Below are 25675 nucleotides of genomic sequence, written 5' to 3'. Positions count from 1 at the left end.
TTATTTCAATACAAGGACCAAGCACAATTCGTTGAAATATTGATATGTTAAAGGTAGTAGCTCAAGTCAGATATCCATTAGCCTGCAATGTAAAAAAAAATATGTGATTGCAAAGCAGATTTGTTTTTTTTTTCAAATATATTTTCCATTTAGGAAAATTCATTAAGAAAGTATAACATCTGATAGATGCACATTTCCGATGCAAAATAGATGTAGACACAGGTTCGTAGATTCATTTCCCATCTGGAGCAACAAAATAGAATGTAAATTTGGTAAGGAACAATCAATTCGTGGAAGTACTTACAAGTTTTACATTTATGTGGACATTTAACACTGCTTGAAAGTTGTTTACATTGTTCTGTGACATCGTCACTTCGTATAAACAGGTCACAAATATAAACATCAGCCTTATTACAGTCACCTACAATGTACCGTAAATACAATTGAGAAATCTAAAAGCCTTCTGTTCTTCCGAGATACATTGTGCTACAAGGCGTGTTCTTTAAAGATCCATCCAAAATCTAACACGAAAATACATGAAATGTTCCTGTAGGTTCAACGCATTGTAGCGTACCGTGTAGCCTTTGTGTCCTGAAAATTCTTTTCGTTGCTTTTTGTGTGGCCCCAGAGCAATAATGTTGATTGATTGACTGTTAACCTAGTTCGGGCTGTCTTCGCGCAAGAATTCGAAATTACATATTCATATGGTCAACTAGGGTCAATGTCAGACTCCCATTTTATAGAAAGTGTTTAAAGCCATTCACTATTATTATTGCAGAGGATCACTGTGATCAAAGCGTTGTTTTAGTACAAATAATTACAATATTTACCCATTGGTTTGCACGAACAATCGTCCTCCATCAACAACTCTCCAGTATTACACACTGTATTTGGGCATTCTGTAAATAATCATTAAAGCGTACATCCAAATACAGTAAAATGAGGTTGTTGAAATTTTACGTGACTTCGATCGCTTTCTTCGGATAAGGCCAAGATGCATTAAGTTTTAAGCATATAGTTAGTAGCATGTTTTCGGTAATCATTTAGAATCATGGTCATATATATGTTTGGCTAAACCTCGAACGTACAGTGCAGCTTTATCTTTTGCAATTTCTATAGAGATAAAAGATCATTCCCTTACTTTCTGGACATAGACCACAGAAATCTGGACAAAAGGTTTTGACTGGTTCAGGACATGTTGTAGGTGTAAAGGTCTGATGGGGACAGAATGCTTCATCTCTAGTAGTACATCTATCTAAAAATATCAGCCTTATCATTTCAAATTTAAAAGTGTTATATAGTCATAAAGTATAATTACAAATGGATGTAACTTGTATACTGCAAGGTAAAAATAATAACTGCCTATTTATTATGGTTTGTTAGTTCTTCAAAATGAATTAAAATGGTTTTTGTGAAGGGTGATTTAGAGCTAAATGGTGTAATTTTATGATTGATAGTTTGATTACAAAACTTGTTATAATAAATGGTATTTCACATTTAATAGTGTCTGCTAATTTGTATATGAAAAATGACGGGAAAAAGATAGCGAGGTTCCTAAACACTTTGCAGTAAATATGTTGCATTATTTTATAATCATTTTGGAAATTACAGAAAAATTCCTTTTGCTTTTTCAAAGTGACCTATTCAACACAAGACCCATCAATATCAGGAACATCAATAAATCACTTACTAAGCTCACACTCTCGTCCATAAAATGGTAACGGACAGTCACAGGAGCAGTTACTCATGGCCAAGATTCCACCATTTTTACACACTTTTGAACAAACAGGAGCTGTAAAATGTTTTTAATTGGATAAGTGCTGGTCTTCCAACAGAGCATGCCATCACACAAAAAAAAATCGCCACTTTTCATTATGAAATACTTACTCTCTTATGATTGGTATACTTCCTCTTGTGAAATGTTGTTTTGCATTTCGTGTTTACGTTATATTTTTCAATAGTCTACAGTGCCGCTAATTGACAAGAGTGGGTGAGTAACACAAATCTGGAACCGAAACCGCTGAGTAACAATTACAAAACTGCATGAATAATACAAAGCACAATAATACCTGCACAATGACCACAGCTGTTTGGACATATGCTGGCACCATTCTGGCTAAAACAGAACTCATTAGGGTATCCACTTGCAAAAAATAATGCACAGATTTGGTTGTCTATAACGTTACAATCAACTGCAAATAAATATTATTGAAAAATACGTTATGCCACATTCTAGGTAAAATAAATGATATGAAATTTCTCCTCCTACGATTAAGAGTGAATAAAGTCGATGAAGAAATGGGGACATTCGTCCTATAGGTTTTGAAAAATTCAAACCTTTTAGTTCTAACATGATCTATGTCTGGAGTCAAAGGAAAGTGTCGATGCCAAAATTATGACTTACCATTTAATGGTACACAGCCACAAGAATGGCTATTAAGATATTCACCAGATGGACATGTCTTTCCATTACAAGCTACAATAAGAAAAAGGCAAACGAAAATCATTCTTTTTTAAATGCTGCATTAGATATTACGATTCGTCTAAATGTATAAGTGAAAATTTTTTCTAAGCATTACTTTATTCATTGTATTAAAGTTTTCAATGAACAGAAACATATATAGCTTGTTTACTATGAATTGAAAATAGAAAATATTGCCATGACCCAGCCGCCAACTGCATTCGAAGAAATTCAGAAATTCCCATCGAATTTTTGAAAAAAAAAGTCATGTGTGAAGGCACAAAAATGAAAAAAAAATGTATCGTTAGCAAAAATTTAGCAATCTGAGAAAAAAAATAAGAAAAATGAAATGAAATAGAAAATATAAAGATACGGAAAATAGCAACAAATTAAACAAATTAAACCTAAAAGTCATTGGCCAAGAATAACATAACGCAGATGGACAAAAAAAAAAAAAAAATGATCGAGAGACCGCACTGATAGCAATCAAGGAAAGGGACAAAAGTTTCATCAAAATGAAAACAGTTAGAATAGAGGCATATACATATTCCGAAAGAGAAAAACGATCACATATAGAAGAAAAAAAAACACGAAAGACCCATACTCCCGAAATAAACTGAAGACAAGAGCAAACGTAACCAAGTACTGTAATAAAGGCTTACCCGTCGTAGAAGTATTAAATACCACTTGCTAACGTATAACGTATGTATCGGACTTCAAACGTTTAAAATGTACAAAATGTGAATATTTGGGATAATTTGAATTCAAAACGGGCCAACCCCAAGGTGTGTGTTAAGAGCGAGGAATGCGGACCGATCTTTTTTTTTTTCAACTTCTATTGTCAAGGCAACTTTAACATATGTAGACCGTAGAAGACAGGGCCTCGGCAATTGACAAAATTCTGTGAACACAACTGCTTGTAAAAGCGCTTTTATTGGGAAAGTGGCATTCATATTTCTATATAATTAGCTCTACAAATTTGATGACAAGTCTAAGCGTTTACAACCCAAATTTATTTCTTCAACTACAGTACAGAAATATTATGAGAAATTCAGATTGCATGACAGAAAATTGATGATAATGGATAAGGTCATCTCAACATTATCCATAGATAGACATTTGACAGACAGGACCCCAGTAGCCTCTTGGACAGCGGCATCTACAGGTACGAGGATCAAGTTGACCATTATTCCTACACACTAGCGGGCACTGCTGGACTGTAACAGGAAATTATGGTATATAAAAATAATGTGCAAGCAAATGTTCAGAATTAATATTAAGGTAATATCAACATGCCATGAACTAGTTTTGTTAGTAAATATTTGTTAATTTGTTAGCAAAAGATTATTGTGAAAAACTTTGTTAATATGAATGCTTTTGAAATGAGAGAAGAATATTAACAACAGGAAATGAATACTCTTTGTTTACAATTGTTTAGTAAATGATTTCTAGTGTTAATGTTAGTAAATATTAGCATACCCTTGTTAAAATTAAATTTGTATCGCAAAAAATCAAGCGTGAACTCGAATTTCCCGCAATCAAAAATCTAGATAAAAAGAAACTTTACCTGGACCGGGGCAAAGACCACATTTCCGTGGACAGATACTTTTCAGAGCATCGTTACATTGTGCTGGCTGTACTTGTAAGTATTGGCAGAATGGTAATTGTTGTCCGGCACACCTATCTGGAAGAGAACAATGCAGATTGTTTCAGTGGTTGTTTAAGGGCTTAAAACTCCTTCAAAGAATAGTGTTTTACGACCAAATTTGGCCGAAATTTTATACAGGTAGAGTTAGTATATTTGTTTTCAGACACTATACTTTAACCGATAACCGTTTAAAATATCAACCAGATTTGTTTCGGTAAGCAAGTTTAGAATAAGGCGTTGTTGTGTGCATGTACTTCACGAAACAAAATAATATTTGCAACGTTTGAAAGAAAACCAGTAAAACATCAACCATTTCCTTTATTTCGGATGACCTAAATAATTCTCGAAAAAACATACACACAGAGTTATAATCCTTAATTTAAAACTGACATATCAAATAGAAACATTCAACCAACAACCACCGTCAAAAACTGAAGGTTGTGCATCACCTTTTTCTGCAAACAAATCTCGAGCAATTTCGACTTTTTGGAAAGGTTAAAGAAAGAAAAACAAACATGAAAATTTTATTCGATACTTCGGTTTAATAAAATTGTTAATTGTATTCTATGGCACAAGAATGGCTATCTATATCAAACCATCTTTTAATATTTAATACCAACAAATACAACAGAACTAAATAGGGTTTAATGAATAATGAAAAATAACAAACAACTACACATCTATTGACCACCATATTAAATAGTAACTTGCCAAAACTGCAGGTTATTCCAGCGTATCTATGAAGACAATTGCATTTACATCCCGACTGAGACAAAGATCCTCCGTTTTTACATATAATACCACATGTAGTCGGGTTAGCTTTAAATAGAAAAATATTAAACCGATATTACATTTTGCATTAATAACCATCGATGATATTATATCAAAAATAAATCCTGAACACTGGTAATCAAAAGGAGTAACGACTTTCAGTTCATGATAGCACACACGGTAATGCCGGAAAAAGTCAAACCAAATAGTTAGGCTACATCAAATACAAAAACAGATAAAACTAAAAAAAAAAAAATAATTAAAAAAAAAACACCCAAAAACTGCAATGCGGCGAAGCAATATTTTTTAAAAGAAATAATTGTATTGAAATATTTTTTTTTAAACTACAACCAACTATCCACTTCCATCAACAAAACAACAAAACACAAACGACATAGCCAGTGTATCTAAAACGAGTCACAACATTAAGATGATTCAGATTAAAACAGACAAAACATAAACCGACAAACAACACAAAACTTGCCGATCTCACAGCGGTTTCCAGAGTAACCTAAACCACAGCTGCATGTACAAGTTGAGGTGTCCATTAGACCACCATTGTAACACAAAATACCATTACAGGTTCCTAGCGGGGCTGTCGAAAAAAAACCATCACATACTTTCAAGCAGAAAATCTTATGAATTTTATGTTAAATATTTCTGGATGATTTTTGGTAGCATGGCGCCCAACCTACGATACACATATTGCCTTCTACTATATTTATTTGCCATTTGCAGATAAATAATCGGCTCCATTTAGCTATATCTCAAATAACTTAATGGTTACTTAATATAATGAGAATGAGGCTTGACTCAATGGAAGTTTTTTTTTTACGGTCTTAATGTCTTAAAGCCAGATATGTTAAAAAATTAAAGGGTTACACCATATGCAAGAATAGATGTAAATTCCATTTAACATTGTTCCTCCATTAAATATGGCAGATATGAATAGACATTTTCAGTTATCATTGGAATGATACGATATAAATAATATTTACATTGACCCGCCACCAAAACTTAAGTTATTAACTTGCCTGTTTCACATCGAGTGCCTGTGTAGCCATTCAAACAATTACATTTACAAGCCACGGCGTCAAGTTGACCATTTTGTGCGCAAGTTAAACTACACTGGGGAACTGGAGCTGTTAATGTTATACCATAATCGATTATAATGGTTAAGTGAAGAAAGAGATTTTATGATATTCTTTAATGTCCAAATGTGTATTTATATACGATATGTTTTGATGGATTCTATTTTATTTTGGGCATTATCTTAGATTTCTTTTTTAGACCATAGCATCATTAATTTACATTACAATTCTTGCAAAATTTACACAAATTACTTTTCATTCTCAGAGATCCCATCACCGACTTTATAATGACTTGCCTGTTCCACATCGAGTTCCTGTGTATCCATTCAAACAATTACATTTACAAGCCACGGCGTCGAGTTGACCATTTTGTGTGCAAGTTAAACTACACTGAGGAATTGGAGCTGTTAAGGGAAATAAGGTTTCACATATATAATATTAGTTCAAGTAAAATAAAAATTTATATCATTGTTATTTTTAACAGATAAATGAATTTAATATTCGAAATTTTTAGACACTTTTTACAGATCAGTCGAATCTGTGCTTTTAAAAATGTCAATGAACATAGAAAATATGTCATTATTTTTAATTGATTAAAAAAATTTACTCGCATAAAAACCAACATTTTGTAAAAGACTTAACTTGCCCATCACCACCATAATGACTATTTGCCTTGAAATGTTTGATCGAGTAAGAAAAAAAATATGTCTACGATTGATTTAGAATTATTGTCAGCAAGCTCATCATTAATATTGTGTCAATTTTGTGCGCATGTTAAACTACACTGGGGAACTTTAGCTGTTAAAGAGTGAAAAAAAAGACACTGTTTCGTCAATTTACACAGAAACTATATCATTAAAATAGTTTTAATTGGGTCAGCCCTTCACTTACTTTATAATGAGTTGCCTGTTGCACATCGATTGACCGTGTACCCATTGAAACAATTACTGAGCGCAATTTAGATACTGCACTGGAGCTTTTAAAGTTTTAGCATTAAACGCCACGTGAATTCACATAGTAAAAATTTATATTTGTCATTAAATTATTATCAATTTATTAAAAAATTATTATCCGCAAAAGAAAACTAATCAAGAAAAAGTCCCATCACCGACTGTATAATGACTTGCCTGTTCCACATCGAGTTCCTGTGTACCCATTGACACAATTACATTTACAAGCCACGGCATCAAGTTGACCATTTTGTGAGCAAGTTAAACTACACTGAGGAACAGGAGCTGTTAAAATATGTTAAGCAATAAATTCAAAAGAGGTGAAATATACCGTTTTAAGTCATACTTTTCTACATTTTGAATTAAATTTTTAGAAGAAATGAATTGTTATTGATGATTAATTGTTATAAAATCACAACAGTTTATCGTTTGTGAGTGATAACATTGTAACAATATTTTATCAAACTCGAATGACTTTTCCAAGTCGGTTTCAAAACGTTTCTTAATGCCCCTTGGGGTAAATTTATTAACCATAGTATTAAAGGAATAGGTTGTCATAAATACCAAACACCCAAGCATAAATATTACCCATTATACCACAGAAAGTAAGGGACATAAATAACCAGGAATCACCGACACCAAATATACAAAATGTTTTTTACACGAACAGTAACTTAAATCATAAACAAAAACAAACGTAACATATGATATGATGGTGATAAACATTCAACCACAAAACAAAACAAAATTTTATATTTTAATATTAAAAGTGCTCCCTATAAACCAAATTTAAAGTGATATTTAAACTTTTCTAAAAGCAGAAGTGAAAAGTGCAGACCCCATATACCATACTGAAGTGATTCTCAACACAGAAACTTGCCAATATCACATTGTGTTCCCGTGTATCCATTTAAACAATTACAGACACAGTTTGTTGAATCCAATTGTCCATTAGTAGCACATGTTAATGAACATGACGGACCTAGAATTTTGAGTAGAAAATTTAATTTGTAGAAATGTTAAAGCGTTCTTTTAGTGATAATATCATGGAAAATAATGAATTTACATTTTTGTTTGTATATTGTTACCAGGGTGACGAAGATAAATGGCAAAACCATGAATCAAAATCGTGGTTACTTTTCTTTTTAAGTGATATTGTTTTTGTTGCCTTTTCGAATGGATATAATATAAGTTTCAACTAAAAATAAATTTAAACCATCGTATTTCAAGACTGTTTGGTTTAATAAGAAAAAAACCTTTACCATACTCCAAATTTCTACTGAAATCTCCAACATTGGTATTTTAATCAATACAGTTATTTAGAAGACGGTTTGATTTGATACATAGATTTGAAAAAAATAAATCAAACGATAACATAGATTTGAAAAAGGCGACCTTGGTCACATAAAGCGGTTTGAGAACTACTTGAAAATTAATAAAGATGTAAGGTGATCCCCGAGTCACGCCTTACAACTTTTTATTTCTAAGAATTATTTTACATAGAATGTCTTTCGTAAAAACTTGAATTTGAGCATGATCTGTTAATCACGTCTTTACAGTAAATAGGTAACCTTGAATCCAAAATCCAAAATATTTTATCATTTAAGGAGAGGAAGAGTCGAACATAAAATTTAGCGTATAATGTGTTCACAAATCACACAATAGATTATATATAAAAAACATATGCATTTTGGGGTGTTTTTATGTTCATTTGATGTGAACAACATTCAGTTTTACGTTAACCTTGAATTAAAATGTTTCAAAAAATATAAATATATCACAGACACCTTAAACATGTTTAAAACACCTAATATTCACTTGAACACTCCACCCTTTTCCTCAGTCGACCCAGATGTAAATGGCTACAGCTAAAATCGGCAAGATCAATGTCAATAGGTCTTGTCAAGTTGGGACCGGAAAACAAGCTATTGGTAACATAATAGAATATTACGGTTGTTCCTCCCACTTACTACAATATATTCTAGCGAGAAAAATCTAGCCAGTTCTTTGGCGAACTTGTTGGTAACGATATAGGGTTTAACCATTTTAATGAATCCATCATGACGTTTCTAGAAATTTTACAATTTCCCCGTGTGTCAATAGCTATGATTAGATTAGACTTAATTTACGAAGTTGTACCCCAGATTCGTTGGGCTAAATACCTTCGTACTATTTTTTTAAAAAAACGACGGATCTATCTGACCTCTTCTATAGAAACGATGATAAAAATACATGCAACTATAAGCGTAATTATAACATACCAAGTTGACAAAGGTCACCAGAATATTGTTTTGGACAGTTACACCGACATTTTCCAGTGGATGAATCGCTTTTCCCCCCATTTTGGCATCTCTTATTGCAACCTCCTGTTGGCATGCCAAATAGATAAACATTGTATATAATTTATGACAGTTGTTCCTTAGGTAGTATTTATATTACGTTAAGTAATAACAGTATTCAACTGTATTATTTCCTATTACACAATTTTTTAAATATATTATGTTGTTTCGAATGGTAGAAAACGAGAAAAAAATGCTTAGTTTCACAATAGACTGTTTAGCGAATTTTAGGAATTTAAGATTGAAACATGCATTTGAGATAATTGTTAAACATCTCAGACACACATACCATGCAATGAGATATATGTCGAAACCATGCACGACCGTGGAATGTCAAGTATTATTCAGATTTAGGCTTAATTCACTGAGACATTACCCTGGTCTGTCCTATAATGTTTTTGGCATATTTAATTTCGGTTGACGGCGATGCCTCGTAGTCATTTTAGTTCTCGACAAAAAAAAATAATTCTTCGATCAAAAACATAACTATTGCATAGATATTCCTACCGCAAAGTTTTATAGTATAGATTTACAGAAGCGATTACATAAACCGATTTTCCTTTCACCAGCGTTTGATATAAGAAATATCTGACATTGAAGTAAATATTGAATCCTTTTAGTCTTTTGGAGAAAGATGATAATAGACCAACAAATACACAAATCTTATTTTGTGAATGTCCTCACATGCTCTCATTAATGAAATGAATGGAGTTTTACGTCCTATTTTGCTCTCATTAATGCTCTCAACATTAACTAATATACATGATTCCGCCACTATGGTAATACTTCCGGTTGTATTGATCTAAGATAACCGCGTTTCAAATACAGATAACAGACAAATAAATTGATTACCAGCCAAATTGACCATAAAATACAAAATGGTAATTGGAACATTGGCCCACGCTTCACAAAATATCTGACGATCATAAGCTATGTTAAGTCTTTTTAAAGCGATATAGCAATAATTGTTTTCTTCGGATACATTTCAAGCATCAAAATGTGACGGCAGTGTAAACCTGACCGATCGTGATAATGATTTTAATAATGGTTGCTGATATGGAGAGCTGGAATTGAGTTCTATCCGTCGGCAGAGTTAACGTCTATATTCATTAATTATATTCACTTTTATGCTTTACATTTTGATCTTAATTTGTTTTCGTATTTATTCTAATATACACACACACAAAAATATGATGTACAAACGAACCTGTAAAACAAATGCACTTGGGCGCAGTAAAATAAAAAGCTAATACAATGTATTTATATATACATGAGATGAGTATAAGATTAGAAAGAAAGGTGCTTGGGGATAATATAAATAAGGTGATATGTAATAATGAAAACAGGTGATTTGGAATAATAGAAACAAGGTGAAGTGGGATTTGGGATAATAGAAACAAGGTGAAGTGGGATAATAGAAACAAGGTGCAGTGGGATAATAGAAACAAGGTGAAGTGGGATATGGGATAATAGAAACAAGGTGAAGTGGGATATGGGATAATAGAAACAAGGTGAAGTGGGATAATAGAAACAAGGTGCAGTGGGATATGGGATAATAGAAACAAGGTGCAGTGGGATAATAGAAACAAGGTGAAGTGGGATATGGGATAATAGAAACAATGTGAAGTGGTATATGGGATAATAGAAACGAGGTGATATGGGATAATAGAAACAAGGTGAAGTGGTATATGGGATAATAGAAACAAGGTGAAGTGGGATATGGGATAATAGAAACAAGGTGATATTGGATAATAGAAACAAGGTGAAGTGGGATATGGGATAATAGAAACAATGTGAAGTGGGATATGGGATAATAGAAACAAGGTGCAGTGGTATATGGGATAATAGAAACAAGGTGAAGTGGGATATGGGATAATAGAAACGAGGTGATATGGGATAATAGAAACAAGGTGAAGTGGTATATGGGATAATAGAAACAATGTGAAGTGGTATATGGGATAATAGAAACAAGGTGATATGGGATAATAGAAACAATGTGAAGTGGTATATGGGATAATAGAAACGAGGTGATATGGGATAATAGAAACAAGGTGAAGTGGTATATGGGATAATAGAAACAAGGTGAAGTGGGATATGGGATAATAGAAACAAGGTGATATTGGATAATAGAAACAAGGTGAAGTGGGATATGGGATAATAGAAACAAGGTGATTTGGGATAATAGAAACAAGGTGAAGTGGTATATGGGATAATAGAAACAAGGTGAAGTGGTATATGGGATAATAGAAACAAGGTGAAGTGGGATATTGGATAATAGAAACAATGTGAAGTGGGATATTGGATAATAGAAACAGGGTGATTTGGGATAATATAAATAATGTGTTTGGGATAGTAGAAACTAGGTAATTTGAGATAACAAGAATTAGGTGATTTGGAACAACATAACCAAGGTGAATAGGGATAGAATTAACAAGGAGATTTGGGATGCAAACGGGCGTTACAAGGACAACCATAAACAACCTTACCGGTTTTACAGAGTCCACACATGTAGGGACAATCTGTTGGAACATTGCTGAATTTCGAACAATATTCTGGAGGCCATTGAGTTCTACAAAATTGGCCATCCTCAGCTGGGCAGTTCACTGATAGTAAAAGTAAACATTCATATAACATTAGTAAATACTTAAAAAAAAAAGTTGACCAGACATAACATACGCTCACTAGCAGCTGTTTTCTGAATCTTAAATAGGTAGTCAAACTACTGCTATTTTCCAACCTTTCAAAAAAAAAACAAAACAAAGAGTAAAACCGTGTCATCACGAAATGGATTATTTCCCAATCCGTCGAATTTTAATAACTTTAAATGGCATTTATGTCTTATCAGCTTCCAGCAGCGATCACTGCTGATTTTTTGATTTGTTTTTTTTTTTTTTTTTTTTTAAGATTCTATAATACGTCTTAATTTATCATTTCAATGTAATCGTTGGTGTGCATCATCGACTGACCATCAAAATCAAGCATCATTTTTTCAATATTTTGTTACATTGTGGAAGACTAAATCTTGTTTGGATGATACGATCTACTAAACAGTAGCCGGCTTATTTGTTCTGGACGATAAGTATGATGCTGAAGCCATCTGTTTGTAAATATACCCTCATGGGAATGATAACCATCTGTTCAGTAGTGGTGTGAGTGTATATTTATCCAAGCTCTTCATTCGGAGGTTATGCATTTAAAGGACCATTTATGGTCATATATACGAGTTAAAATATTGAGGGTAAAACATGAAATTTTGAAGTGTTGAATGAAGCACCATATGAAAGCAAAGTATAAAAATCTTTGCATAGGGCTTATGACTCAAATAATCATAAACCTTATATTTGAAACTCCTTTTAAATGGCTTCTTTGAGAAATTTTATTAATAATAATTTTAAAGAAGAAACTTCCTTTTAAGAGTAATTTAATTCTTCTATTAGTCAAATATATTTCAAGAATGCCACAGTACAAACTAGTGAATTAAATGTTGAATTATACTCTTTTTTCAAGTACCATACATTATGTTACGAAGAGTACAAGGGGGTATTATGCCTACCGTATTCAATTGAAACTGTAGACCACTTCATATAAATAACACATCAAGAAACGGGAAGTAGCTTTAATATTTGAAATTGTCAATATTTGTATAAACTGTTGCTAAGAATTTCTATGTTCTTTTTTAAATTTGCACAGAGAACTTCACATGCGTTTCATCTCATTCATATTTTAAACAATAGAAACATTGGCAGTTGCTTTACAAATAGTATTGATACAATTAGGTTATGTAACAACACATGAAATTTGCTCAGACTTCTTTGGCTTTAGAAAAAATCCAAAGGAAATATAATATTTGAATTAAAAAATACATACGTTGGTCACAGGTGGTTCCTTTGTATAGACCATCACATGAACATGTACATGTCTTCAAATCAATCGTACCTTTATTCAAACATATTAATCCATTACAATCTGAAAAAAAAACCATGAACATAGATGATACAAGTATTAATATTTGTTACATCCGATCCGATCAACTTTCGCTATAGATTAATGTTAAAGAATGTGATATTAAGGGGTTCGGCATATTTTGGGATTATGCATTTTGTAAAGTTACATAAGCTTTCTGTGGAGATTATTAATCTTAAGATGCCTTCTTGAACGACTGCCGTATTTTACATACTGAGATATTTTCAGTTGCTTTGGAAATATCAAATTTTTACGTTTAACTTCCTTGCAGTTTATTTAAACTGTAACGCTTTATTGTATTACGAGTGAATTTTATTTTTATTTCGATTCTTTTCCGATTTCTATCTGTTTGAGATCTACCAAGTTCAAGAATCTTGCTTTTCCCTTTCCAAACAGCTTTCTCGTAATCAATGCTATAAGTTATACTTTAGTTCAAACTAACCACAAAGAGTTCGAGTTGTGTCTCTGTGGTTGGGACACTGGTCACCGTTTCCAGTCTCGTAAGGTGCTTTCATTTCATCCATCATCTGGCTGAAAATTTTAAAAGAAAAGACGCTAGATTAATGTAACTGCAGAATTTAAGAATTAAAATTAATGCATTTTCGAATTTTATATCGAGAAAGTGTCTGATGTAACCCAGGAGGATCAGATACTCAAGCTCAGAGCAATAATGGCAATAAGTATACACGATTCCATTATAACCGTAATTCTATCACCATCTATTCATATAATCAAATTAAATCTTATGGAGCCAGAGACATTAAGTCGTTCTCGAATTCGTTTGATGAAGTGTTTGATTTTATCCCGGAATATCTGATTCTCTAACGTTGATCAATATTTGCAATATTTTAGAATATACTATTCTATTTTGTCTAAAATTCGCCATATATTGATATAATAAATATGAGTCTTATTGAGCCAGATCTGTCCTCTGGGAAGTCATTGTAAACTTAAATGTACTTTAAAGTTTAATATCTCTACTTACGCTTTAGCATAATCGCATACATAATAAGGCTTGGAGTTACACATCGCCTTACCACAACCAATTCTGGCCACTTTTGCATTTACAACCTAGACATGAAATAATCGTTGCAATTAACATAAACAAGTTGCCACAAAGTGTCAAAGTTGGCAATTTACATAGAAATGTCTCTTTTAATATTCATGGACCATTATGATTGAACTTTTATTTATTATAATATTTTGTTTTTCTATATGTTCATTGAGTGCTTGGCTACTTCGGTCGATACCCGGTCACCCGGTTCTGAATTCTGACTCATGGAGATATTCGCTGATATCTCCAATGAATTTGTCTGAATGATCCTCATAAAAACCTTTCAGTGCATTTTAAGTGTGTCTTTTCCAACGACCGGTCGTTTTGACCTGAGTCAAATATAGCTTTGAAACATCCTACAGACAGTTGTGCGGGACATACTGCCATGAAAGCAAAAGATCATCATACTTCAAGAACATGAGTTATTACCTGGGTATAATGTCCAATCACAGCACCACTTTTAGTAGCACCAACACCATATTGAAAATCTGATACTTCGTCATACCAGGCTTGAACGGCATCTTCAAATGTTGCAAAACCATTGGCTGCATTTTGTCCAATAGGCACGCCCGGCAAAGCTGCAATATGTTAAGAATGATATGCTATGAATTGACCCAACAGACTGAAGGTAAATTAAAATCTTAGGGCATTGTTAAGAATTGACGGCTTACAATGGTATTTAAACTACACGCACTCTGTCCTCATATGATTTATGCAGCTCAAAAGCAATGAACTCACAAACGATTTTGATTTATCACTGATGATCTGTTAAAGAGATAATCATAAGGTTTGTCTTGTAGCGGAGGCAATTTAAATGTTTTCACCAACTACTCCAAAGAGTCAAAGCTTTTATGATAAATAACAAAAATGACTCACTTTTAACGCTCCTAAAGTTAGCATCTGATTCATGAGCCGTACTTCCACTGCCGCATTGACGAACCCATTTTGATGCAACCTTTGCGATTTCGTCATCCCAAACCTACACGAAAAATTGATAAGCGGACTTAAATTTGTCAAACGATGTTGTTTTTTAACCTCTTATGTACATCGGATATACTACTGCACCATTCCAATGATTTTAATTCTACTAAAACTAAGCAAAGTTCATTTACAATTAATTGACCCCGGGTCTGGCAAATAGATATTTTGCATTGACGTCCGTCAAATGTCAATGCTTAGTGTTCATTTTGTTATAAATTTCAACAAAACTTTTTTAAATTGGAATTTTTACCGTGCTAAGTTCTAAGCACAAGAGGCATTGGTAGTAGGCTATAGTTGAAATAGTACAAGGACGTCATTGCCTCACTGTTAGAGGAAATCGTTCTTATACCAATTCTTAAGAAAAAACTTGAAGTCGAAAAAATACTGCCAACGAATATAATATTCTATTTAAACACCATGCTTACTATTTTCTGCATATTTGTGGCCTGCGGTTGCCCATTTCCTTGTACAGCTCGCAGTTGATTGTGCTGATCAACGATAGCTTGTTTTTCTGCTTCTGATAATGCAACTGCTGTTCCTTTATCAGTTAAACACATAGAATGTTGTGGACTGATGGTGTAATAAGCTTGTTCACATGTCTAAAAGGAATATAATCAGAAATAATCCAGGTAAAAATATTACAGATTAGATGTATAGCAAAAATATTATTGGCCATGTAAACTCTTTCAAAGTTTTTAAAAAAAAACATTCCCGAAAGAAAAATAGGAGGTATAATTTTATGAAGGTCTTTATTTCTTGGTACATTTTTCTCGTTCAAACTGACATTAGTCAAAAAAGAAAATAAAAACATCTAGTTCCCAAAATGCGAAAAGGCCTCAACGCATAATGTAATCAAGACTGAAAATATGCTTACTGCTCGTTTGCTTCTGAGATGGGCTTCCTCACCTGGAAAATTAAAACGAAAGCAAATGCTTCATCTGGTAATCTTTTTTTTCTAAATTAACAAAAATTATTCTATTGTTGGGCATCGCAAACAATGAAGTTTTTTCCTTATAAATTGTCTAACTTTTGATTATCACGATCCATATAAACAGTTTCTAAATTTTATCGGAAGCACCTCCATGCAACATTTAATAGGAAAGTACTTTCTCATCGCCGAATCTTTGCAAATAGATAATTCAAAAAATCTTATTTGCTAAAAGTAAAATAAAAACATAAAAACTAACCGTAAACATTTGCAACCAACGTCCCACAAAGTAAGAAAAAAATTGAGAAATTTGAACACGGCATGTTGCAAGTAGCACTGCTGAAACCTTGTCTGTTCTGAGGATGTAGTAAAAATACTCTTATTAAGTTGTTATCTATTCAAATTATCAAATGAGAGGGATGGATTTAAACAGTTGGTGTCACGTATTATTGTGTATTTTATATCGGTCATTATTTCTACTACACAATGGGGCCAATTTGTTTATCGAAGGAATTTACTATATCTTTTTTATTTATTTTATTGTGAGACCATTTCTTTTCATAAGGAAATATCAGACAGAGAGTAGATAAAGGTTAGGTGGTGGGGTTAGGGAAACTGGCAATATCTATAAGGATTTTTCTCTTTTTTTTCTATGAACTCACCTACTTGTCAATTTTACAATGTAACACTACATGCGTTGCTCTTTCTGTACCCAGATGATGCTCGTTGCCAAATTGTGACTTTGAAATCGTTCGAAATGGGCGTCTTAAATCACTGGTGCCTCTTGCTTTCAGTGACAGATTTGTATAAAACCAGACAGACAACATCATGTGCAATGTAGGAAATTCACCATGACTCATTATCAAGGCATACTTCTGTAAATAAGGATCTTTGATGTGCACATCCTGTAGCTTACGGTGTCTATCATCCCTATCATGAGCGAATTGACGCTTTTTCCATTGCAGCTTCCAAACCACATTACTGATATCTGGAAACCACCCGGATTAGAATTATTTGGGGATACAGATTCGTCCTCTATTCTGATAAACCACAACGACGGTTTTTTAGTCAGCGGTTCGGTGGTGACAATAATAGTTTTCTATAATGTTTATCATGTTCAGTTTTCCAACATGTTCAGTTTTCTATCATGTTCATTGTTTAGTTATCTATGATGTTCAGTTTTCTATCTTGTTAAGGTTTCTTTCATGTTTAGATGTTAATCATGTTTAGTTTTCTATGTTCTTTTTTCTACCATGTTTAGTTTTCTGATATTGCTTATCATCTACAATACTAACTTCTTATAAAGTAATTTTTCCATTGATAAACACTATTACTGATTAGCTTGGCAAACAAGGTACGGATGGGGACCTGTCATTTTTGTGAAGCTTTTTAACAAGTTTTTTATGCTATATATGTACTACATACTTCAACTGGATGTAAATTAATGCATCAAATATAGTCACCAAAGGAACAGTTTGTAACCTGCGGGATGTAGGCTGTCGAACAAAAGCGTTTCTTCACAAGTATGCTGCTCGACTCATTAAGAAATAACATTATTTTTCTTAATAATGTCCTTTCTACAGACGAAAATGTACCTTTTAAAAAAAACTAAACAATTGACGACAAGTACCCTAGAGTTTTGACAAGAAAGAAAGAGGAAAATGTAAGAGACATTGTGTAAAAATGTAAACATAAAAAAGTCGACATGCCTGTTATTCTGGTATATCGGAGATTAAACTGGAATAACTCTAAAGGCTCTGAGAATTCTGAAAGCAACTGGTTATAACTGGAAGATGGCTGACCTGAGCACATCGACGACAGAAAATGGAAATTGTCAGTTGCCCCGTGTATAATCTTCCATCTGGTAACGGTTCTTGTGGTCGATCTAAAACCATCCAGTTTACCTTTGAGTGGTAGAGACTCGAGCAGAAATATAAATTAAAATTAATCCTAGGATTTGTGCCTTCAGATAATGCTGTCCCACCCAAGTTTTATTTCTTTGTTGCAAAGGGCTTCGCAAATTGAATGGTGCATACGATAACGACGTCAGTCTTCTTGACATTACAAGGACCTCAGACGTATGGCAAGCTATCGAATGCTAATCGGTACTAATGAACTCTATAAATGACACATCCAATGGCCAAATTTTGAATTTGATGTAAGACAACTTGGCGAACTGTTTTTCATAATTGTATCATCAGTTTAAAAAGTAACCCAAAGCGAAGGTACATCTGAGCGTCATTTGATATACTGTGATAAACCACAGCTGTGCCCTATTGGCAAACAAATTTTAACACAAATTCTTGTATCACAAAGAGAAACAACCTTGCTAATTGTAGAGACTGAAAAATAAGAGTAGAAGTGCGTGACCCTAGACAAATGGCTGAAAATGAATACGTTTAGAGAACACTGTTTTGGCATTGATTTATCTACAGATTTTATTTCGAGAGCCTGGACTTGTTAATAAATACTATTGGAAGAATAACACGTGATATCACGTTTAAACTAAATAGAATACACATCAACTCATAAACACCAGAGTCGTATTACTGTAAAAAAACAAATCTTCATCAGCTTAGTACACGCTTACTTCTGGTTTTACACGATCGGGATGTTAAAGACATAATTTGATCATTCCCCGTGTGTTCACTTAAGAATATCATCATGATCGTTATAATGATATTCTTAAGGTCGATAACTCGTGGAATATTTGGCCGAAATTGGTAAAATTCGTACTGCTATGTAATACATGTACAGTGTGTTCATCGGTTAGAACACCCTCCCCCCCCCCCCCCTCCCCTCCCCTCCCCCAGAAAAAAGAATCTCACAAAGCCCACTCGAAAGGATCATGGATGAGCTGAGAGTTAGTAAATCCTATTTGATGTAAATACATTTCTGAATGTTTCCTCGCCTTGTTTTAAAGGTAAATCCACTTGCCTGCCATGATCTGACAAAACTGTTATGCATCTCAGGTTCTCATCCATCCAACCATCCATTGTTCTGTTCGCTGTGAGGAATTCTGGGATAATCAGTGTTAAACATTGCCTTTTAATATGACCACTTTTAGTTTTTGATTTCTTAGTATGTTATATGACAAATGTTGATGCTATTGTGAATGAACATCTCGTGAAAGATTTTGTCAGCTCAAAGTAACATGGCGTAGATTGCAGTGAATAACGAAGCGAAATATCTGTATTTTAATTAGAATCGAACCCGTCCATTAGTTTGTAATCAAAGTAATAATAGACTATACGCAGCTGTGTAATATCCAAAATGATTCCAGTTATTATTTTCTATCCAATAACTGCCAGATGATATAAGCTTGCTGATTAAATAGATAATTAATAATCAACTTATGAGTTATTTCTGTGCTTAATGCTGAAAAGCGGCTTTCTTCTTCGTCATATCGAGCTTATTGTTGGTTGCGCCGGTCTTAAACGATACGTACCTGAGTTTGAAGATAATGTTTTGACGCAGTATTATCTATTTTGAAAGAGCTACAATTGATGTAATCACACCGAATATTTAGAAAATATAGAAAAAACAAATATTATTCTGCCTTATTTTTGAAACTTGACAATTGTAATTTCGTATTTGTCGGTTGGCTATTTTTTTTCCCTTGTTGAAAAGTGTAAGACTTGATATTCCTCATCAAGTGAACGCACGATCAGTTTGTCACTTCACTAGGTAATAATAAATTAATTATAATAAATGAGGCAATCGTTGTTGTTATATATCATTAACTTTCTGTTTATGAGCTTTCCAATCACTGATTCATGATATTTATGTATATGAATACAGTAAATCTTTACATATACCTTTCTAAAAATATTTTGATAATAGTTATATCGCCCTCAGATGTATTAGTTTCGATATTCTCATAAAGAAAAGAGCGCAGACAGTCGATTTTATGTGCTAATTTCTAATGTATATCATAAAAGCCAAGACTTCAGACTTACGTTTCTTTTCATGATTCTTTGATAAGGTTCTCTTTTTTTTAAATGAAAGTAAAATATAATGGTTGAACTAAAATACACAATAAGCAAAAAGAAATTGTCAGAATTTGTCATTTATGACACTAAAATATTTTTGGGTAAGGTCATCGGTTACATATGAATTTTATGTCTACTCGTAATTTGTGTTTTTAAAATTATGTCGAAGTTTATTACAGTTCTGACATTTATCCCGTTGTCTATGAAATGCAAATGACCATAAAAAGAAAAAAATAATTTGAAAGAGGTGTTTATGGCTTTAAAAAAAGCTGAGAATGTTTTTACATGAAAGTTATTGCATTTTCTTTTCGATCTCAGAAGGCTATTGGGTAATTTTTAACACTTGTTGTACCTTGCCAATCTATAGGATATATTTGAAATATTTCTTGTGAAATAATAAAAAAAAAAATATGTATATATTATCAATATAGAGCCGGTTTCTAAACCGAGGATTACTCTTCTACTGACATATCTGGATAAAACTAAACTTGACTTTATAATACTAAAACAACCATTTATATAATGTTGATGGTCACAATGTAAATTCCTGTTTTATGACACCGGAACGATCCACCGATCATTTATTGATCATATAAGCCATATTAAGCGTAGGAAAAGAGCAGAGTACGGCGTTACATTCATTTCATTTCATTGAGTATTTATTTGGAAACGTTTTTTTTGTACAGTAGGATGTTTAATTGTACAGACTGGTACTTTTTCTCAATATCATACATGTATTCAAATTCAAATGATCAGGGGTTTTTTGTCCAATGGTACATGTATTTAGTTGTTGACATCTGCTTCCAGCTTTAGTTGATGTATTCATGCTAATCATTGGAGTGTCATTAATTACGATTACCGTTAAAGCTTCACCTGGGTTTAAAAATCAATAGACGCGAAGAATGGTGTTTCTTCACAACAAAGCTCTTTTTTTCAGGACTTAGACTGGATCTGAAGAATAAGAGAGGTTATTTGGCTAACAATATTAGATATGAACAACACTACTGGGGTGGCAAGTAGGGCCGGAATTTTCGGGTCGCTTTTATCCTTACCTGTGGTGATTTTAAACGGATTAACATTTATCTGGATGATTCAGTTTAGACACATATGTAAGAAACAAAAAGTGTTATTTATAGGGCATCTTTCGGCTGATTTGTTTGTGGGTTGTTTCACACTAATTGAGGCCCAGTCCTCCTTTTATGGCCGGAGTACTATCGAGCTTTGTTATGTTAATTGTTATGTCGGTCATACCTTTGGCATTATTACAAGTCTAATGGCCGTTTTGCAAACGGCAGATAAGTTTTTTATTTTGAAGTTTACGTACTGGTACACCGCATGGGTAACATGGCAGAAGGTTTTAATTATCGTGATTATCGTATACATCTGTAGTGTCGCCGCAGTTTTGAGTATATATTTCGTTGAATTTGATGCCAATGTTATTTGCTCAGCGGTGACAATCCTTGGCAAAGTAGGTTCTGTATTTCTAACCATCATGTATATTTTTTGTATATTTGTGATAACAGTGATGTGGATTTTCATTGGAAAAACTGTGAAAAGGCATAAGCGATGTATAAATGATACGGTATTGAGACAGACTGTGATGGCCGGCAAAATAAAATATGCGTTGACCATAGGTATCATCATGTGCCTTTATGGAGTATGCTATTTGCCTTCAGTTGTATATTTATGTCTAGTACTTCAACACTGGGACACCCGTGAACTGTACGTCCAGAATAATCCGACCACTGTTTTCATTATTTTTATTCTTGCTAACAGCCTGTTAAATCCTGTCGTCTATATTTGGAGATTGGGATTCTACAGGAATTCGTGTGTCACTAAGTTGCAAGAGCTGTTTTACAGATGTTCTTCAGTAAACCATCTGGTAAATGTACAACCAGTATATTCAGTACCAGCTGTTAGGGTTAGGAGGCTGAACAGTGGGCTTTAAACTGGCCAAACCCTCTTGGTGCATTATGGTCGGTGGGGATAACTTCCATGGAATATAACTGCCATATGTTATAACTTGAGATATACATTTCGTTGCTATTCATTTCTGTTTCAAACTGTGTGTATCTTAAATGAAAATAAAGAGAACGCTTTTCGATTTTTCTAAGATTGGATCTTGGTCAAACTTGAAAGGATATTTTCAATCAAGATTTTGCTCTAAAGATTTTGCTCTACTAACTTAATCTTACGTTCGTAGATTATGACTTCAGCTCAAATCAAGTGCTAAAGTGAGCTAGTATATATGTTGCTGTCTTTTTTTCGACATATACAATAAATTAAGCCTCGGGCTATACTTTCTCTTATTACTATTGGTCGATTATATGGAAATATATCCGTAGCTATTGCATTACTTTTTAACTACTTTTGTTACATAAAATGAATATATATAGATATATTTTACTGAATCATTTAGAACAGGATCGTCGATATTTGTTTGTCTATGGTCATTTTTATGAAAAAAAGTATTTGTATTTGACTAATGGACTATTGACAGCATGGGTTTGTTGCTGGTTGGTTCGTAACTTTAAACTGTCGTATCAAGTTTTAGTAGCCACAGTCCTGGTATACCAGTAGCATTGCTAATTTCGAAGTGTAATTCTGTAACAAATTGTGAATCTATGTATGTGAATTTGCTGTTATTGCTTATGTTGTACTCACATTTCTTAAAAATATAACTATATTTTACTTTACTATAACATCTTTTTTTGCCCAATATAACTTCACATCAAAAGCCACAATTTGCTTGTTGCATTGCTCATTGCTTACATTACGAATACAATGCTTATTTGTTCACCAAAGTGATCTTCTCTGTTTTGCTGGGGCTCAGTGAGGTACACTCTTGCTCGCTAACCTGAAGGTCCAGGATTCAATCAACCTGTCTGACATGGAAGAAGCGTCTAGTCGTTCGGATGGACAATAAAATATGTGCTACAGGCTGTGCACTTTAAAGACCCCTCTACAGTTGGAAATCGAAAAAAGGAGCAGGCTAATGCCGCTGTCCTTGCAAAATTTCGCTCATTGCACCCTGCATGGCGTTGTCCGTTTTCATTAGGCCACTTGGTGCAGAAAAGTAGGACGTAAAACTCTGCTTTGCTTATAATTAAACCCGTGTCGATTAATATTTGTAATCTTTCAATGTTTTGCAACTCAAGTTGGTATTAAAAGCAAATTGGCAATACACACTTTCTCGCAATTGACAATCTTTTGGAGAACTTGATATTCCATGAAATGGTCGATTGGCGTTGGCATAAAATATATTAGTCGTTATAAGCCTCCTAGTGGTTACAAGCATCATATCCTATAAAATTTGGGTTCAAAGGCCCTCTCCCAGGCTGTAATTACATTAAATTGAAGTCAGTTGACATATTCAACTTTATGGCACCGTATGGAGTATAGATTTACTACTAATCTATACTCTTTGGTACCGGTACTTTGTCTTGAATGTATCTTTAGTTGTGGTCTTTATTATTTTACCAGAACAGAAAATAAATCAGTTCTTTCCCTTACATCTTTAGAATCCATGATCACGTCATAAACAACGTATTCTTTTTTAACGTTGCTTTGATGTCCTTGTGTGAACTGGTCATCTTAAAGAAAATAAAATTCGTTATTGGATCTCGGTCATAGGGTTTCATTTTACCTTGGAGCACTGTGGCCCACTGGCCCAAATTATTCGATTCTATTAGTCGTTTGGACATATCTATTTATTGCACCAGCCGCGTTCAGAAGGGGGCAGGAAAATAATACATAAAAATCATTTAAAAAGAAATAATGACAATAAAAGCGGTATCACAATGGTGAAATAGAAGTTTATTTGTATAGGACTGTGGAGCTATATTACCGTCACCAATGGTCTGTCTACAGTTATTTGTAAATACAGTATTTACACCACATGTACGAAACTTGGGAAAATGTTCAGTAGTCGCGCAAAGATGGACCCTGACCACTAAAACGTTTTATGCTAAAGATTACATACGAATTTAGTCCGTGCTATTTTTAGAAAACCTTTCTGCCTCTTTTGGATTTTTTGCATGCCCTTTTTTGACTTAATTTTGGTTTAGATTTGGAAATTGATGTCTGAAATTGCATTTTCTGACAGATTTTGTGTGGTAACAAAAAATTTATAGACAAGGGGATAATTCTAAAAAAAAATATTGTTTTGTGAGCAGTCAACTGGATCTTGATATCCCGGTAGTGGTTAACTTTCTTTTTGACTAGTTCAAGATTTTCATGGTCATGATATATTGAATATTGGCCAGGTTGTCTGGAAAATCAAAGTTAAAGAAGGGTGTGTTCGGTGTTTTAACATGGAAACAGATGGCAAATGAATTAGTGGTCCATGTTGATATAAATTTTTAAATATTTGACAGGAGTTATTTCCCTTGATGTTTGAATCGTATTTTATTTTAGTTCTTAGCGAAACTTGGTTATTATCAGACACCTAATAGGAACTCCCATCGAAAATGAATAAATATTTGATATTTGTATTATACCGTAAACATGTCGTGCTCTTGCTGTTCTGTCCATTTAAATACAGTTGCAAATAAGCATAAGTTAACTTGACTAGCAAAAGAATTTTTCTACTTCTGGTACAATATATATTTATTTATAAATAATATTGTGTGAAGAAAATCGTAATAAATGCGATATAGTTACGAAACGTGATATTTAATGTGGTATTTTTTATGTAATATTGTATGTTTTCAATCGCATTCAATTATGGGTTTTATCATAAAAGGTACTTAACAACATAATTAAAGAGTTTCAAGACGTAAGATCGATTTTGGTTTTAATTATGTAGCATATGTTCCTAACAGTATTTATCAGTAATTATTACATGATTACATGTCAAATAGCAATATTTCACAGAAAATACATTCATCAAAGATATACAACTGTGGTTAGTTAAAGCGATTTGGTAGTGTTACATAATGATGATACATATTTATGGTGAGGCTTTCTGCTCACTGCCAGAAAATAAGTCGCCACATTTGTATCCCTATCGTTAGCTTATAGCGTGTGTACAGTACGTAGGTCGTCCAGGGTGGTAGAGATAGCATGGAATAAAGGCTCAATGAGTTTAAAATGTTGCGAAACTTTGAATATGAAAAAGGTTGTAGGTCGGATATGACATTTAACTGAGGCTTAAGGTACGTAAAAAATCTTCCAAGAAGAAGAATCTTTGCAAAAGTTCACTCAGTGCACACGTCATTGCGGTAGTCATTGTCTGAGTCAGTCAAGTAGTTCGTCGAACTCACATTTCATTTATTCAGAACTGATTAAAACATTGTTGTCGAAGTTAAGCAAGAAATGTATGCTTTCCGACGATTAGAAGGAAGAAAAAGCAAGTAAAATAATTATCAGTAAGCCGATTTCATGACTGTAGCGCGGTATGCAGGCAACCGCATGATAGTTTCGGATATATGAAAATTGTGTGGGATTTTATGCTTCCTTTATGATTGACATTAGCCATCATAATCATTATCTGGTT

General features: G+C 33.3%; 2 protein-coding genes across 2 annotated transcripts; both read right to left on the bottom strand.

The window, feature by feature from the left end:
* Window positions 1-10894: 10894 nt before the first annotated feature.
* On the bottom strand, window positions 10895-11461 carry LOTGIDRAFT_84535 (hypothetical protein; the record flags this gene model as incomplete). Its single annotated transcript, XM_009055239.1, has 1 exon — window positions 10895-11461. A coding segment is annotated over one exon (567 nt), but the record flags the coding sequence as incomplete, so codon positions are not given.
* A 280-nt stretch (window positions 11462-11741) lies between these two features.
* LOTGIDRAFT_89386 (hypothetical protein) lies at window positions 11742-13227 on the bottom strand (the record flags this gene model as incomplete). The annotated part of the gene is made up of 2 exons (XM_009055244.1): window positions 11742-11863; window positions 13128-13227. Coding segments are annotated over 2 exons (222 nt in total), but the record flags the coding sequence as incomplete, so codon positions are not given.
* Window positions 13228-25675: the final 12448 nt, after the last annotated feature.

This window comes from Lottia gigantea (genome assembly GCF_000327385.1).
Source record: "Lottia gigantea unplaced genomic scaffold LOTGIsca_24, whole genome shotgun sequence".
Lineage (NCBI taxonomy): Eukaryota > Metazoa > Mollusca > Gastropoda > Lottiidae > Lottia > Lottia gigantea.
Note: the sequence above shows the minus strand (reverse complement) of the source record. Positions and strands in the feature narration are given on the sequence as shown.